Genomic DNA, 17,783 nt, shown 5'->3' with positions numbered 1-17,783 from the left:
AAGCCATCAATGACCATCACAAATGTAAATAAAGTGACTTTATGATACAATGCAGTGTATTTCTTTCATTACAATACAATAGCACATTTATTATACATAGAATAAGGTATGTTGTGTGTAGTTTTAAGGCTTATTTAGTTGAAAAGTATATTTTATGGAAACCCAGGAACGGATTATTCCCATTTTAATGGTTTCCTATGGGATTTTTTTTTAAGATACACACTTTTCGTCTTACACACTCTGTCTGGGAACCAATTAAGTTCGTAAGTTGAGGTCTCACTGTATATATATATCCCTACTGTCCAGACGCGCCGATGCCGGATTCTGCTATGACTGGTCCCTGCTCTCAGGTCGGGGGGAGCAGAGGACGACTCCGTGCGCCTCCACTGATTACTTCTATTGTCCTGTGACAAGTGGGAAGCCATTGGATAAAAAAAAATGACTGCAAGTCCAAGGGTGGGGCAGATATGAGCATGGCCCATTACGACTGACAGGTTTGTCCGGCTGCCTGCTGCATCAACATCTCGTCCTTGCGTAGAGGGAAGGTGTCGACAGTGGTGAACAGCTCGGCCGCCGTAATCGGGAACGGGTAACGTTGCTTGTCTGTGCCCTGCTTGTCCACTAGAACCATTTGAAAGGACCGCTGTGGGATCTGGAGGAGTAACCTTAGTAACGCAGAGAACATGGTAAGTCACATTCTGTGTGATGACATCACACCAAAAAAAAATTGTGCGTGAGAGAGAATGAATACCTGAGTTGCAAGGCTAGCATGGGGGGGAGGAGCCTGTGTCGAATGCGGCCGATTTGGGCTGGATAATTCCCAACTAGCTCAATGACGGTTATATGACGCAGATCCAGTCCACATTGGGCGTGCTGTTGTGCCCACAGATAAACGAGTTTAAAGGACAACCAACACCATTTTTTTTGTTTGTTTCCTAACTGCCATCAGAAAAACATTTTATAGCGTGTAAAATACCCAAAACACGCAGGCTGATATTTTTAGTCAAATGCAAACAAATAAAAATGATTTAAAGTGTCCCAAAACTATTTCAAAATGACCTCGGAGATACCGAGTTTCAGAAGGTCCCGCCCCCTTGTTCGTTACGTCACGCCAGGACGTCTTGCCTTGCTCTAGAATCAAAACAATGGCTTCGGATTCGGAGAATATGCTTTCTTGTTACTCATCCAGTTATGAATATGATTCAAATAGTTCTGAAGAGGAAAGCATAAATGTTTGCAATCGATTAAAGAAGTCCTCCCGTATCAATTCGAGCAGTCAGGAATCCAATGTAGTGTTTGGAGAACGGGATCGTTCGTGAACGACACATCACTCATTGTGGCAGTCCCGTGTGTATCCCGAATAATAGTTCGTATGCCAAGGTAAAATTTTCATAAATGTAACGTTCGTAAACCGTAAAGTCCGTAAGCCAAGGGGTTCGTAAACCGAGTTCCCGCTGTATTTATAGCCACTGTTATACTCCTCTTCACAACTCACCTGCAGATTGGTCATCTGGAAGCGGTAATTATGATTGGCAGCCGTCGGGGCCGAGATAATAAGGAGTCGTCGCTTCTCGTAGAACTGATCGAGTAGCGCCGCCGCCCTGCGCACCCCCACGTTAATGTTCATGGCTGTGGCGGACAAAAGAATGCATGGATGACGGAAGAATGGAATTAGATTCAACGGAACATACTTAGCGGGCTCCGTTCTCACTCCCGTCGAGCTGACAGGAAGTGAAATATAGCAAGGCAAAGGCACGTAAACGAGTAGTATGAATAATAGAAGAGCAATACTTGAATCGCATCATGTCGGTGAAGTTTTCATTTGTCATTCCATATGCGTGTGGACCAAGGGGGCAGTACATTTGGGCCTGATTTCAAAGCTCACAAGGGTTTTCCTGAAATAACTAATCGAATAACTCACCACAGCGAATACAGAGTGGAAAAGAACAAAGTACAGTGAGACCTCAACTTACAAACACCTCAACTTACAAACTTTTTGTCTTACAAACGTCAAATTTCTGAAAATTAAACCTTATGATAAGCACTATTTTCATAATACACACCCACCACGGCTGGCGGAGTGATCTTCGGCGGAAGCACACGACCGAACAGCACCAGAGGTTAAGTTAGCAACAGTCCTTATGGAAAGTGACTCTCCTTCCATAAGCCATCAACGACCATCAAAGAGGTAAATACAACTTTATTTTACAGCACAGTTTATTTCTTTAATTACAGTCCTCTCTTTCCAAACAGCAATTCCCTTTGACTTTCCACTGCCAACGCCATTCCATCAATGACCATCACAAATGTAAGTAACGTGACTTTATGATACAATGCAGTGTATTTCTTTCATTACAATACGATAGCACATTTATTATACATAGAATAAGGTATGTTGTGTGTAGTTTTAAGGTTTATTTAGTTGAAAAGTATATTTTATGGAAACCCGGGAACGGATTATTCCCATTTTAATGGTTTCCTATGGGATTTTTTTTTTGAGATACACACTTTTCGCCTTACACACTCTGTCTGGGAACTAATTAAGTTCGTAAGTTGAGGTCTCACTGTACATGTGAATACAGTTTGTATCAATATGATACCAATTTTCAAAACTGCATTTCACTTGTCATTCCATTCTACTTTATACAAATATTTGACCTCAAACCTGTATTTGTCAAAATACAAATTTGAAAAGAGGCTGTTTAGTCTTCCACGAGATGAGTGTGATACATACGTGCACAGTTGGTGTCGCTACCGGACCAGGTGAGTCCGTACTGGCACACTCTCGCTGCACTGCCTTGTAGATCAGCCCCGCCCGTGCAAGTAAATTCACAGGTGGCGCCGTAGTTGTCGCCATCGCTGTCGCATTTCATGTAGCCATTGTCGGGGGGAGAGAGTGGACTGCAGCGTCGCACTAGAGAAGCAGACAGATAACATGCTAATGTCCTTCTTAATAATAATAATAATAATACATTACATTTTAAAGTACAACCGACATCACTTTTTTGTTTCCTAACTGACATCAGAAAAACGTTTTATAGCATCTAAAATACCCAAAACACACAGTAAGATATTTTTAGTCAAATGCAAAACACCAATAAAAATGACTTAAAGTGTCCAAAATCTGCAAAAAAATGAACCCGGAAGTGGCCAGTTTCAGAAGGTCCCGCCCCCTTTTTCGTGGTGTCACCCCAAGACGTCTTACCTTGCTGGAGAATCAAAACAATAGCTTCAGATTCTGAGAATATGCTTTCTTGTTACTCATCCAATTATGAATATGATTCAAATAGTTCTGAAGAGGAAAGCATACATGTTTGCAATCGATTTAAAGAATTTATTCCGTGCTATTTTGAGGTATCTGGGGGCAGGATGTGTAGCACCAAAAAGAGGCAGAAAATGGCGACAAAGCTCCGTGTAAGGAATTAATCAGCCCGTTTCCACAGGCTGATAAATTCCTTATATGGAGCTTGGACGCCCTCTTCTGGCTGTTTTTGGTGCAACATGAAATTTTCAGACCATACAAGTACAGCAAAATGCATTGACGTGATGAAAGGACTGCTACAATGTGTCCTTTTTTTCGGTCAGGGGCGTTCCTTCAGTGACGTCACATGAGGACTCGTCACAAACTCAAAAACAAGACTTCCTCAATATTCAGACTTTTTACCTGATGGGAGGGAGATTCTTATTCTACACTCGGGCCATTGGAGGGGCTACGAGGCACAGGTTAGGGGTCCCAAAAGTGATTTGCAAGCAATTATCATGTGGAATCATGAACGAGTGGATAAAATTATAATAACACCAGACACCCACAGAATATCAACAGGTTCTATTCTTTTTCTTTTTTCTTTTTTTAATCTAACCTCGCACTCTGACAGTGAAGCGACAGGATCCTTTGTTGCCCGCCCGATCCAGAACGGTGTAGGACATCTTGTGAAGACCTTCAGGGAAGTCCGATTTAGGAGCTTTCCCTTTCAGGATCACGCTGCAAAACATCAAGTGGGTGAGCCACTGTCATGCCATCGTCTGTCTTGGTGGGAGGACCGAGTAGAAACTGAGGCTAGAGGGGAAGAAGGCGAGACGGGAAGCACGCACTCTGTCAGGATGCCGTCGGCCGTGTCCATGCCTTCGGGGGTGTCCCAGGTCACCCTGGCTGTGAGTTTGCCTGGTTCTGCCCACTTATCCTTCACATGAGGACATTTGATCTTTGGAGGCTCCTCATCTGGTGCAAACAACAATGAAGAGAAATCTTTGGAAGGAAGGGAAATTTTGACAGGGAGACTCAAGCGCGTTTTATGTACAACACGCAAAGGTTAAAGGACAACCGACGTCACTTTTTTGTTTCGTAACTGACATCAGAAAAACGTTTTATAGCATCTAAAATACCCAAAACACGCAGTATGATATTTTTATTCAAATGCAAAACACCAATAAAAATGACTTAAAGTGTCCAAAATCTGCAAAAAAAAATTAGCTGCGAATTGGGCATTTTCAGAAAGTCCCGCCTCCATTTCGTGACGTCAGAATCAAAACAATGGCTTCAGATTCGGAGAAGATGCTTTCTTGTTACACATCCAGTTATGAATATGATTCAAATAGTTCTGAAGAGGAAAGTAAACGTTTGCAATCGATTAAGGAATTTATTCCGTGCCATTTTGAGGCAACATTGGGGGGAAATGTATCACCAAAAAAGAGGCAGAACATGGCGACCAACCTTCTATGAGGAATTAATCAGCCGTTTCCACAGGCCTATAAATTCCTTACATGGAGCTTGGACGCCCTCTTCTGTGTCTTTCTGGTGCAAGACGAGGTTTTCAGACCAAACAAGTACAGCCAAATGCGTTGACGTGATGGAAGGACTGCTACAATGTGTCCTTTTTTTTCGGTCAGGGCCGTTCCTTCAGTGACGTCACGTACGGACTCGTCACCAACTCAAAAACAAGACTTCCGGAATATTCAGCGCGAGTCTTAAAACGTAAAATATAGCTATATGCGGTGGAATCTTTGTAAAATACGCTCAGTAGAAGTCATTTGAAGTGATTTTACAAATTATGGACACAACTTGTCCGGAGGCGTCGGTTGTCCTTTGAGGGTTGGATTGATTCAGACGTAGTACTACTAAGGTCTCGGTGTGAAAAGCACGTCTCGCCATAGCCGTTTTGACACCAGCTTACCGACACAAGTGGGGACGGCGGCGCTCCAGGCTTTGTTGAACTGGCAGGTTGCAGTCTTGGAGCCTTTGAGGATGAACCCAGGAGCGCAGAAGAACTCGCAGCGGGAGTTGTAGTAGGAGCCATCTGAACACTTATAGCCGCCATTCATGGGCATGTTCATTTTGGGACAGCGAATCTCTGCCAAAGACGGAAAGAGAACGCTGCGCTCATAATTGAATTGAAGGCGTCGGTCAAAACAAGAAACACTAGGACAGACATGTCCAAAGTACGTCCCGGGGGCCAAATGTGGCCCATGGTCAATTTTCATCCGGCCCGCAGCCTCTGCCATAAAATCAAAAACGTCTGGACCATTAATACATTGGGCAGTAGCGCAGTTACCTGGCATGTGCTCATTGCTGCCATCTAGTGGCTCGATTAGGAACAGCAAATTTGTACAGAGCTTTCAGCTGCTCTGCCCCCAAACTCTGGAACTCACTTCCTGCCAACATTCGTCACATCGACTCTCTTCCCACCTTCAAATCCCATCTCAAAACCCACCTTTTTAAAATCGCATTTTCTCTGTAGCTCTCTCTGTTTCTATTTATTACTGTATTTTATTTCTCGTATTCTATTTGTGATTGTATTTTATTTATTATTCTGCCTATGCTTGTATGTATGCGCCTAAGCTCCGTTGGAAATGGGCTGATTGTCTGCTGGGAATTTGTGTCAACTAGTATCAAATAGTAGTCTTGGTGCAACACACAACGATTCACCATTGCGTTATTTATGTGTTTTCCTTCTAATTTTGCCATCAACACGAAGTTTTCAGACCAAACAAAGTACCCAAAATGCATTGTGTGTCGCTTTCTCGGTCAGGGGTGTTCCTTCAGTGACGTAGGGTGAGGACTCGTCACCAACTCAAAAAACAAGACTTCCTGAATATTCAGCGCGAGTCTTAAAACGCAAAATATAGCTATATGCAGTGGAATCTTTCTAAAATACGCTCAGTAGAAGTCATTTGAAGTGATTTTACAAATTATAGACACAACTTGTCCGGAGGCGTCGGTTGTCCTTTAAGAGGTAATGTATAATAATAATAATATAATAATATTATTAATTATATTATTATTATTATATAATATATTAATATATTATGTAATATATTATATATATTATATTATAATATAATAATAATTATTATTATCATTATTATTATTATTATTAAGATTTATATAAGTACAGTTTTAAGGCTTGCATAAGTAACCTGTATTGGTTTGTACAGAAAAATAGACATTTAATGAAATATATACTCTATAAAGATATGTACATATACAACTGGAAAGAAGACTACATATGTTACGACAAAAATATTTGTATGTACCGTTGTTTTTAACTCCAATGTTCGTAAGTAGGGGATCGTCTGTACACTCAAATCAATGGAGAAAAATCAGGTTCTTCTGTATTTACGTCTTAAGGGCAAAGGTTGACCTAAAATGGTCCAGATGGTTTCATTTGGTGCAACCATCGGACAAAATATATGGAAGCATAACCCTCCCCTCCCCATTTCCCCCCCTCATTGTCACCTCCTCGAATTCTCATTCTCACCTCGACATGCATAGTTGGACGACCAGTGTTTGCTGGCCATACACACCACCTCGGTACTTTGGGACTCGTATCCTTGTTTGCAGCGGATTTTACAGCGCGCTCCCATGGCGTTCTTGGAATGGTGACCCAGCGGCGTCCGGCAGCTCGCGTCGCCGTGTTTCAGCTTAATTGGCGCGCACCACGCAGACCCTAAAAAAGTGCGTCAAGTTAATCTGTCGGTTTCCATGTTTGACGGCGTGCCTGGGGAACATTTTCAATGAAGCGGCCATACTTTGAGCCTAAAAGATGTTTGAATTATTTTTATGCAAAACCCATGTCTTAAAACACCTTTCTTACACAGTGTAAATGCAGCTGATACATTTGTTTATGACTGCTATGCTATCCCACAGTTGACCAGCAGATGGCTGTGCTTTATTTTCTTGACATTCATTACATTGGTGTGTTGTCACTTCCGGCACAGGCTTTACTTTCTTTGCTTCGTTAAGTTTCATTTGAAATGACAAGACGGCGAGAATGGACATGCTTTATAGCTGTACTCCTGTTTAGCAAGGAAAAGATAAAAAGGACGAAAATCAAAGCTTCCATTTGGACGGAAAGCGGGCAAAGTGGTTGGTACGATTTTATTGCATACGTTTTATTTCATTGATGTAAAATCCAAATGTTTATGTGAAAATAATATCTATATTTTTATAATTGTTTGTAGTTCTATGGTGGTGGTGTCGTTGGTGATTTCACTTGCATGATGAATCACCAACAATACCACCGCGGAACTACAAACAAGTAAAGTAAAAAAAATTATAGCTATAGAGATTTCAAATTATTTGAGCACAGCCAACTGATTAATTGCAAACAAAATAAAATAAAATAGAAGAACAAACTATATGAAGTGACACTTACCAGATGAAGACAGGACTATGGTACTTTGTCGTATTCTTCCTATTACCGTGATAGGAAAAGGCCCAACCACATCCAGCAGGGGGTGCTGTATTTACTGTACAGTGTAATCTCACCTTCGATCGTTCTTATTTGACTTCCCAAAAAGTTTTTTTTTCTTTGTCTTTTCCCCCCTCGATATTTATTCCCCAAAAATGTGCACTGCATTCCAGCGCTGTCAAAACATGGTTTCATCGTATGGAATTGAAGTTTATATGCTGATATGTTTATCATATATATGTTTATGTTGATATGTTTATATGCTGGATTTCATTTATAAGCGCCTTTCAAAACTCTCAAGGTCACTTTACAGTCACAGGAGAAGTTTTTCTGCGGGTGAGCAGCGGCAGTCACATGCGCCAGCATTCACTCAACCCAGAATGACTCAAATAGATAGAAAGCTAGATAGATAGCCGGCCAGATAGCCAGCCAAATAGCTAGCCAGATAGCTAGCCATCAGCACCCAAGCATGAAAAAACAAAACCTGAATTTGGAATGGCGCTCTACGTCATATTTTCCATTCCCCGAATACATTTGTGAATGGCAGTGAATGAGTTAACTGATAGTGAGTTCTTGGAAGTAAAAAATAAATAAATTAACATGTCTCTTCCCAAGTCGCGGAAATAAATGAATGCCGTGTGGTTTCTCATCTGATTTGCAATCTGCAGTTTATTTTCTGCTGGCTCAGGACAAGCGCGCCCACATACAGCTAATTCCCTGAGTGAGGAGTATCCATTTCAGGGAAGAAGAACGAATAGATATTGTTTTTGAAGATTTTTTTTTTTTTTTAACCGCTCCCTGACTGACCACTTTGACACAATTGTACTCATGGCGTACCTCAACAAAATAAAGAGTAACGTCACCTGTGAATGCATGAGTATACCGGTCCCCATCATCTCCGTAAGCCTGCTGTCCTGACCCTGGAGATGCAAGCAAAAGATAAAAAAGCAAAAAAAAAAACAGCATCTACGAAAGCAGGAGAAAGATGGCGTCCACGATGTTAGGCAATGTTTTTAATACTCTCCCTGGAGTCATTTATGTATTGCACAAAACAGCTCTGGGATCAAGTTTAAAAGATTGCTTTGACATCCAAAACACGCTCAACAAGAGAGAAAGTGTGAGTGTTTTAAAGGACAACCGACGTCTCCGGACAAGATGTGTCCATAATTTGTAAAATGGCTTCAAATAACTTCTACTGAGCGTATTTTACAAAGACTCCACCGCATATAGCTATATTTTACGTTTTAAGACTCGCGCTGAATATTCCGAAAGTCTTGGTTTTTGAGTTGGTGACGAGTCCTCACGTTACGTCACTGAAGGAACGCCCCTGAACGAAAAAAGGACACATAGTAGCAGTCCTTCCATCACGTCAATGCATTTTGCTGTACTGTTTGGTCTGAAAACTTCGTGTTGCACCAAAAATAGGCAGAAGAGGGCGACAAAGCTCCATGTAATGAATTTATCAGCATGTGGAAACGGGCTTTGTCACCATGTTCTTCCTCTTTTTTTGGTACTGCATTTCCCCCCCTATTGCCTCAAAATGGCACGGAATAAATTATTTAATCGATTGCAAAAATATATGCTTTCCTCTTCAGAACTATTTGAATCATATTCATAACTGGATGAGTAACAAGAAAGAATCTTCTCCGAATCTGAAGCCATTTTTTGATTCTCGAGCAAGGCAAGACGTCTTGGGGTGACACCACGAACAAGGGGGCGGGACCTGCTGAAACTGGCCACTTCCTGTTTATTTTTTTGTGTGTGCAGATTTTGGATACTTTAAGTCATTTTTATTGGTGTTTTGCATTTGACTAAAAATATCATAGTGCGTATTTTGGGTATTTTAGATGCTAATAAAAACGTTTTTCTGATGTCAGAAATTAAATAGGCAATCGCTAGCGAGCTCGGCCGGAAAAAGGCGCGCAATACAAAATCTAACTTACAGCTTCTCTGTCCAAACATTTTTCGACATACAGTACCCGACAAAATGTTCGTATGGACCGTTTTATGGTAACTCGAGTATTTGTAACACAGGGAGTGTCTGTACTGCTTCCTGCTGCTCTCAATATTGGCATATAGGAAGTCTTGGCATAGCGCTTGGCAATATGGCATAGCCCGATGATAATTTGAATGTATTTACATCCTACTATGGTAATTTTATCTTTGTATGACAGATGCACATCTTGAAATCAGTTTTTAAAAAAAGAATGACGAAAAAGAAAACAAACAACCACCCAGAGTACATGAAGTGCATTTGGAAAACTCTTGTTCCCAAATTGCACCCCAACAAGCACACTTACCACAGGCCTCGATTCCTCTTAAGCCAATTCAAACAACAGTCAGTTGATTGAAAACAGAATTGACTACAGCAGCAGAGGGATTTTCAAAGTGTGTCACAAAAATGCTACAGCTAAACATCATATTGTAAATGTTTTTCCGTATATAATGAAGCTTAAAAAAATATTGTTGCACTTATTATTTTTTTTTTTTTGCAAACTGTTGCCGTTTATGTTCCATACTTTGAAAATCATCAACATGAGGAGAAAGTCAAGTTGGATTTACTTTGTCTAATCAAGGGACAGTTGAAAGGACAACCGACGTCACCGGAGAAGTTGTGTCCATAATTTGTAAAATGGCTTCAAATGACTTCTACTAACCGTATTTTACAAAGATTCCACCGCATATAGCTATATTTTACGTTTTAAGACTCACGCTGAATATTCAGGAAGTTTTGTTTTCGAGTTGGTGACAAGTCCGTACGTTACGTCACTGAAGGAACGCCCCTGACCGAAAAAAGGACACATTGTAGCAGTCCTTCCATCACGTCAATGCATTTGGCTGTACTTGGCTGGTCTGAAAGCTTCGTGTTGCACCAAAAAAGAGACAGAAGAGGGCGACAAAGCTCAATCTAAGGAATTAATCAGCCTGTGGAAACGGGCCGATTAATTCCTCACACGGAGCTTGATCGCCATTTTCTGCCTCTTTTTTGGTGATACATTTCGCCTCAATGTTGCCTCAAAATGGCACAAATAAATTCTTTAATCGATTGCAAACATGTATGCTTTCCTCTTCAGAACTACAGTAAAGTGTCGTTATATCGATATTCTCGGGAGTCCGAAAAAATATTGATATAACCGGGACTATTGATATATCCAACCCTGCGCGCATGTAATTTTCTCCTTGCGTTCATAGAAATAGTATCGTAATAAGCGGTACTATCGATATAACCGATATCGATATAACGAGACTTTACTGTATTTGAATCATATTCATAACTGGATGTGTAACAAGAAAGCATATTCTCTGAATCTGAAGCCATTTTTTGATTCTCGAGCAAGGCAAGACGTCTTGGGGTGACACCACGAACAAGGGGGCGGGACACTTTAAGTCATTTTTATTGGTGTTTTGCATTTGACTAAAAATATCAGCCTGCGTGTTTTGGGTATTTCAGATGCTATAAAACGTTTTTCTGATGTCAGTTGGGAAACAAAAAAGTGATGTCGATTGTCCTTTAACTCTTTTTTTCCGGATGAAAGAAGAGAGTCTAAGGTTTCTTACGCTGCATAGAATATTTAAGTAGTCCTAAAACTCAATATTCTGTGGGTCCTGGAATTCAAGTGACAATGACAAAAACCCCGGCACAGAAGTAGACACATTTTAGCACATCGTCTGGCAGTGAATGAGTTAATGCCGGCCTCACAGGCGGAATTAATCTACTTTGTAAAAGGGGAAGAACGGCAAGCGATGCAAGTCACACACCCCCCCCCCCCCCCACGATCCCCCCCGCTGCATTCACACTCCTCACCCCTTGTTCCACAGCACCTCCACGTCCACGCAAGTAAAAAAAAAAAAACACAAATCCAGAGCTGTACATCTAACAACCTTTGACCTACAAACGCAAGCCATTCCATCCCCAGAGACGAGACAGCAGCAGGAACAGGGTTCTCTTTGGAGTACACCAAAAAATGTACTGCAAGGATTGACGGGTAGGGGGGTAGGGGGTGTCAAAGTTAGTTCTTACCTTCATATGCAGAACAGAAGCAGATGTGGACGAACAGCGGCAACAGCAGAGACCACATGTCCATGCTGAGAAGAGAGACGAAGGGGGAACAGGATAGGAAAGATGTTTCTCAACTTGTGAAGGTCTCCTGCGGGAAAAACTTCCAGCGCATTCCTCCTTTTCCCAAAGAAAAAAAAAAGGCCCGCCTCTTTGCTCCACAAACAAGGGAACACAGTGTGGCTCACCCCGAGAGAGCCTTAAACTAACATGGACTCTTCATCACCTTTTGAAGTAGAGCAGGGCAACTTTTTTTTTTTTTCCTTTCAGGGGCTATTTTAGGTTTTATTACATCCTTGGGGGCGGGGGGCAGATACTAGAGATTATTAGTAAAAAAAACAAAAACTACAACAATTAAGTATTATAAAGTAATGCGCATTTTTGAGTGGCTTTTTTAAAGGACAACCGACGCTGTGTCCAAGTTGTGTCCATAGTTTGTAAAATGGCTTCAAATGACTTCTACTGAGCGTATTTTACAAAGATTCCACCGCATAAAGCTATAGTTTACGTTTTAAGACTCGCTCTGAATATTCGGGAAGTCTTGTTTTTGAGTTGGTGACGAATCCGTACGTGACGTCACTAAAGGACCGCCCCCTGACCGTAAAAAAGACGTATTGTAGCGGTCCTTCCATCACGTCAATGTATTTTGCTGTACTCGTTTGGTCTGGGGACCTCGTGTTGCACCCAAAAGCCGCCAGAAGAGGGCATCCAAGCGCCATATAAGGAATTTATCAGCCTGAGTAAACGGAGGTGGCCACAGGGTGTCGCCATTTTGTGCCTCTTTTTTGGGTCAGAGATTTTCCCCCAATGTTGCCTCAAAATGGCACAAATAAATTCTTTAATCGATTGCAAACATGTATGCTTTCCTCTTCAGAACTATTTGAATCATATTCATAACTGGATGAGTAACAAGAAAGCATCTTCTCCGAATCTGAAGCCATTGTGACATGAAGCAGCCTCAGATGAAAGAGGACAGGATCAAAGCATACTTCTCAGCAGTGGATCAGATATGTCACTATTATTATTATTATTAGTAGTAGTAGTAGTAGTAGTAGTAGTAGAAGTAGTATTAGTATTATTATCATTATCTTGAAGTCAAAAGAACAAAAAAACTAAACAAATAATAGGACTATTATAGAGCTAAAGATGCTATCGGCATTTTAAAAACATCTACCTATATATTTGCATCCATCCATCGATATAATTTATTTTCGATCAAAACCAAATGCAGCAAATATGAATCTGTCAGTTGCTTCGATTCAACCTGTGTGGATTAAGATGACTTGGATGACTGAGGAGAAACACAAAAATGAAACATTTAGCAAGCACTTCATTAGATACACTTGTACTTTCCAACAACCGTTTCAAATAATTTGTAATCCTAATAATAATAATAATCGTTTTTTATTACAGTATTGTGAAAACCGGGGCGCTTCGTTTTACATCCAGAAGGGGACAGTATTTCACCAAAAAGAAAATCCAAAAGCAGTCGCTCATGATTGTGTGTTGTGTGCTACCTATGCTCTTTTCCAGGAATGTTACGTGCAAGCATTCATCGAGCTCTTTAGGTCTTACCTACAAATGCAGATGTTTGTTTGTGAAAAAGTGTTTAAAGGACAACCGACATCACTTTTTTCTTTCCTAACTGACATCAGAAAAACGTTTTATAGCATGTAAAATACCCAAAACACGCAGTATGATATTTTTAGTCAAATGAAGACACCAATAAAAATGACTTAAAGGACAACCGACGTCATTTTTTTGTTTTTTAACTGACACCAGAAAAACGTTTTATAGCATCTAAAATACTCAAAACATGTAGTATGATATTTTTAGTCAAATGAAGACACCAATAAAAATGACTTAAAGTGACCAAAATCTGCAAAAAATTGAGCTGCGAATTGGGCATTTTTAGAAAGTCCCGCCCCCAGTTCTTGACGTCACGGCAAGACGTCTTGCATTGCTAGTGAATCAAAACAATGGCTTCAGATTGGGAGAATATGCTTTCTTGTTACTCATCCAGTTATGAATATGATTCAAATTGTTCTGAAGAGGAAAGCATACATGTTAGCAATCGATTAAAGAATTTATTCCGTGTCATTTTGAGTTGGAAAATGTAGCATCGAATGTGTGTCATCTGGGGCGGGGGGGGGGGGGGGAATGTAGCACCGAAAAGAGGCAGAAGAGGGCGACAAAGCTCCGTGGAAAGCTCCGTGGAAATGGGCTGATTAATTCCTTACAATTTTTGTCAGTGAATATCAAATAGATACTCGGTGCCACACACAAGGATTCACCATTGCGTTATTTATTTATCAGCACGAAATTTTCAGATCAAACAAAGTATTGCAAAATGCATTGAGGTGATGCAAGGAATGTCTTTTCTCGCTGAGGGGGCGTTCCTTCAGTGACGTAGGGTGAGGACCCGTCACCAACTCAAAAACAAGACTTCCGGAATATTCAGCGCAAGCCTTAAAACGTAAAATATAGCTATATGCGGTGGAATCTTTGTAAAATACGCTCAGTAGAAGTAATTTGAAGCCATTTTACAAATTATGGACACAACTTGTCCGGAGACGTCGGTTGTCCTTTAAGGCTTACAAAATTAGAAAGTAGAAAATTATGTTTTATGGGGACCTGGGAATGGATTATTCTCATTTTAATGGTTTTCTATGGGAAATTAATTTTTGGGATAGACACTTTTTGCGTTACACACTGTCTGGGAACCAATTACGTTTGTTAGCCAAGGTATCACTGTACAGTGAGACCTCAATTTAGGAACTTAATTGGTTCCCAGACAGAGTGTGTAAGGCGAAAAAAAGAAAATCCCATAGGAAACCACTAAAATGGGAATAATCCGTTCCTGGGTTTTCATAAAATATACTTTTCAACTAAATAAGCCTTAAAACTACACACAACATACCTTATTTATGTATAATGTATGATGTGCTGTTGTATTGTAATGAAAGAAATACACTGCATTGTATCATAAAGTCACTTTATTTACATTTGTGATAGTCATTTATGGCTTGATGGAATGGCGTTGGAGGTCGAAGGTCAAAGGGGATTTCTGTTTGGAAAGAGAGGCGCATTACATGAGGACTGTAATTAAAGAAATAAACTGTGCTGTAAAATAAAGTTTTATTTACCTTTTTGATGGTCGTTGAGAGTCACCTTCCATAAGGACTGTTGGTAATTTAACCTCTGGTGCTGTTCGGTCATGTGCTTCCGCCGAAGATCACTCCGCCAGGCGTGGTGGGTGTGTATTATGAAAACAGTGCTTATTATAAGGTTTAATTTTCTTAAATGTGACGTTTGTAAGATGAAAAGTTTGTAAGTTAAGGTGTTTGTAAGCCGAGGTATCACTGTACTTCCTAACCACTCGACCACCATAATGTAATGTTTTTTGGGGGAGGTACGGGTGGTGAACCCCACCCCTGAAAAAAATACATAAAGAAGCCGCACCCCCTTTTCAAGCTTCGTGTTCTCTCCCGACACTTGAATCAATTTACTTCACCACCACTAATACGTCCAATAGAAATATTTTGCCTGGAAAATGTTACTTTCTAGATGCGTGAAGACTTTTGAAAACACAATTTGGCGTGGAATTAGGTAAGAAATCAGTTGAGTTGAGAAATAATAAGCATAATTTACTAATTGTTTTTTTTTTTTTTTTTTTTGCGTATCTTTCCCCAGGAATGGCGTCTCGGCAAATTGCAGTGTATGTTTGAAGGGACGCAGCTGTTTGACATGGAAAGACTTCACCGGAGATGAAATCAAGAATCTTTTGTGGGTTTCTGCTGATTTAAAACATCGCTTCAAGCATGAAAAACAGGTCAGAGGTGCATGCACTTGCTTGTTTTTCCCCCTTTTTTTTTGTTCAAAAGTTGTGCACGTGAAGATCTTTTACGCAACATGTTCCGTTTTTAGCATCTGCCACTTCTGCAAGGGAAGTCCATCGCAATGATATTTGAGAAGAGAAGCACCAGAACAAGAATGTCCACAGAAACAGGTGCCCTTGCATAGTTAGATGCGCTTTTCTGTTTCCTTCTCTCAACTGAGCAACTATTTAGACCCGGTTTGTCAAACTCATTTTCATTTTATTTAAAGGACGACCGACGCCACCGGACAGGTTGTGTCCATAATTTGTAAAATGGCTTCAAATGACTTATACTGAGCGTTTTTTACAAATATTCCACGGCATATAGCTATATTTTACGTTTTAAGACACGCGCTGAATATTCAGGAAGTCTTGTTTTCGAGTTGATGACGACGCCTGACGTGACGTCACGGAAGGAACGCCCCTGACCGAGAAAGCGACATACAATGCATTTTGGGTACTTTGTTTGGTCTGAAAACTTTGTGTTGATCCGTGTTGATGGCAAAATTAGAAGGAAAACATAAATAACGCGATGGTGAATCGTTGTGTGTTGCACCAAGACTACTATTTGATACTAGTTGACACAAATTCCCAGCAGACAAATCAGCCCATTTCCAACGGAGCTTGGGCGCCATCTTGTGCATTTTCTGGGACGCTACATTGGAGTCCTGACGGCTCGAATTGATCCGGAAGGACTTCTTTAATCGATTGCAAACATGTATGCTTTCCTCTTCAGAACGATTTGAATCATATTCATAACTGGATGAGTAACAAGAAAGCACCTTTTTCCGAATCTGAAGCCATTGTTTTGATCCTACAGCAAGGCAAAGACGTTCTGGCGTGACGTCACGAACAAGGGGGCGGGACCTTCTGAAACTCACAATTTCCGGGGACATTTTGAAGTCGTTTTGGGATACTTTAACTCATTTTTATTGGTGTTTTGCATTTGACTACAAATATCAGCCTGCATGTTTTGGGTATTTTACATGCTATAAAACGTTTTTCTGATGTCAGTTAGGAAACAAAAAATTGTGTCGGTTGTCCTTTAACATTTCGCTTGGAAGGCCATTCTCACTGAAATCACATGAAGAAGTCAATAATAACAGTTTGTATATTCTTGAAGTGACCGCAATGGGGCCGAAATGCTTAAAATGTGAAACGCTATATACGTATATATATATATATATATATATATATATACAGTAAAGTCTCGTTATATCAATATCGGTTATAGCGATAGTACCGCTTATTACGATACTATTTTCATTTCCCTTGCACATTTCTAGTCTTTTTATGTATAATTAGTACCGTTTAGTACGATACCCGGTTATTACGATAATCCGGTTATTACGGTGCTCCTTTTCATCCCCCGCCGGCCATTTTTGTTGTTTATATCGATATATCCGTCGCGCCATTGGTCAACTTGGTCACGTGTCTTGGTACATGAGCCGCCATCGGTCGCGCCATTGGTCGACTTGGTCACATGAGCCGCCATCAGTCGCGCTATTGGTCGACTTGGCCGTGTGACTTTGTCACGTGACACGCCATCGGTCGCGCCATTGGTCGACTTGGTCACATGAGCCGCCATCGGTCGCGCTATTGGTCGACTTGGCCGTGTGACTTTGTCACGTGACACGCCATCGGTCGCGCCATTGGTCAACTTGGTCACGTGTCTTGGTTACGTGCCCAGCACCCGTGTAGCAGAGCCATTTTCATTTTCAGACGCTAGCTCGTGTGTAGCAGATGAGATTGAAGTGTTTGTGTTAAAAGGTAAAAATGGGAAGCAGAAGAAGATTGATGACTTTTTTAAATTGTATACATAATACAGTAAGATGTAAGCGTTGCAGTTTCCCTGTTGTGTTATGTACATGCCCACTGTACTGTATATGAATGCAATCGTTTTTTGCAACAATGTTTCTTGTTTTGTCTGCTGAAGCGCGATGATTTTGAAAATTATTAACATTCCATACTGTGTATTAAAGGACAGCCGATGTCACTTTTTATTCAAATGCAAATAAAAATGACTTCACGCCAAGACGTCTTGCATTGCTTGTGAATCCAAACAATGGCTTCAGATTCGGATAATATGCTTTCTTGTTACACATCCAGTTATGAATATGCTTCAAATACACTGTAGTTCTGAAGATTAAAGCATACATGT

The 17,783-nt window shown here is 40.7% G+C and overlaps 2 protein-coding genes across 5 annotated transcripts in view; one reads left to right on the top strand and one right to left on the bottom strand.

Moving 5' to 3' along the window:
- Positions 1-23: 23 nt before the first annotated feature.
- On the bottom strand, positions 24-11,867 carry srpx (sushi-repeat containing protein X-linked). The gene is made up of 10 exons (XM_089003380.1): positions 11,710-11,867; positions 8,552-8,608; positions 6,756-6,944; positions 5,172-5,348; positions 4,093-4,219; positions 3,861-3,982; positions 2,735-2,914; positions 1,496-1,629; positions 752-873; positions 24-665 (listed from the first exon to the last, which is right to left on the bottom strand). Exons 1-10 carry the CDS (start codon positions 11,771-11,773, stop codon positions 482-484), a joined length of 1,356 nt encoding a protein of 451 aa, XP_088859506.1. The 5' UTR covers positions 11,774-11,867; the 3' UTR covers positions 24-481.
- Positions 11,868-15,233: 3,366 nt separating this feature from the next.
- The window catches only part of otc (ornithine transcarbamylase), an 11,254-nt gene continuing 8,704 nt past the window's right edge, over positions 15,234-17,783 (top strand). For all 4 annotated transcript variants that reach the window (XR_016115874.1, XR_016115875.1, XR_016115873.1 and 1 more), the window contains exons 1-3: positions 15,234-15,354; positions 15,439-15,577; positions 15,673-15,754. Coding sequence is in view for 1 of the 4 variants with exons in the window: in XM_089003393.1 (XP_088859519.1) it covers positions 15,299-15,354; positions 15,439-15,577; positions 15,673-15,754 (277 nt within the window). In the remaining 3 variants the exon portion in view is untranslated. The remainder of the gene's footprint in view (positions 15,355-15,438; positions 15,578-15,672; positions 15,755-17,783) is intronic.

The sequence above is a fragment of the Hippocampus bargibanti genome, linkage group LG08 (genome assembly GCF_051943395.1).
Source record: "Hippocampus bargibanti isolate YZ-2025 linkage group LG08, ASM5194339v1, whole genome shotgun sequence".
Classification (NCBI taxonomy): Eukaryota; Metazoa; Chordata; class Actinopteri; order Syngnathiformes; family Syngnathidae; genus Hippocampus; species Hippocampus bargibanti.
Note: the sequence above shows the minus strand (reverse complement) of the source record. Positions and strands in the feature narration are given on the sequence as shown.

Coding starts and splice junctions, on each gene's coding strand:
- srpx (XM_089003380.1), bottom strand. CDS start 11,773: ATGGACATGTGGTCTCTGCTGTTGCCGCTGTTCGTCCACATCTGCTTC. Junction 1,630..2,734: donor TAGCGACACCAACTGTGCAC/GTATGTATCACA, acceptor TGTCCGCCACAG/CCATGAACATTAACGTGGGG. Junction 666..751: donor ATGCTAGCCTTGCAACTCAG/GTATTCATTCTC, acceptor TGCGTTACTAAG/GTTACTCCTCCAGATCCCAC.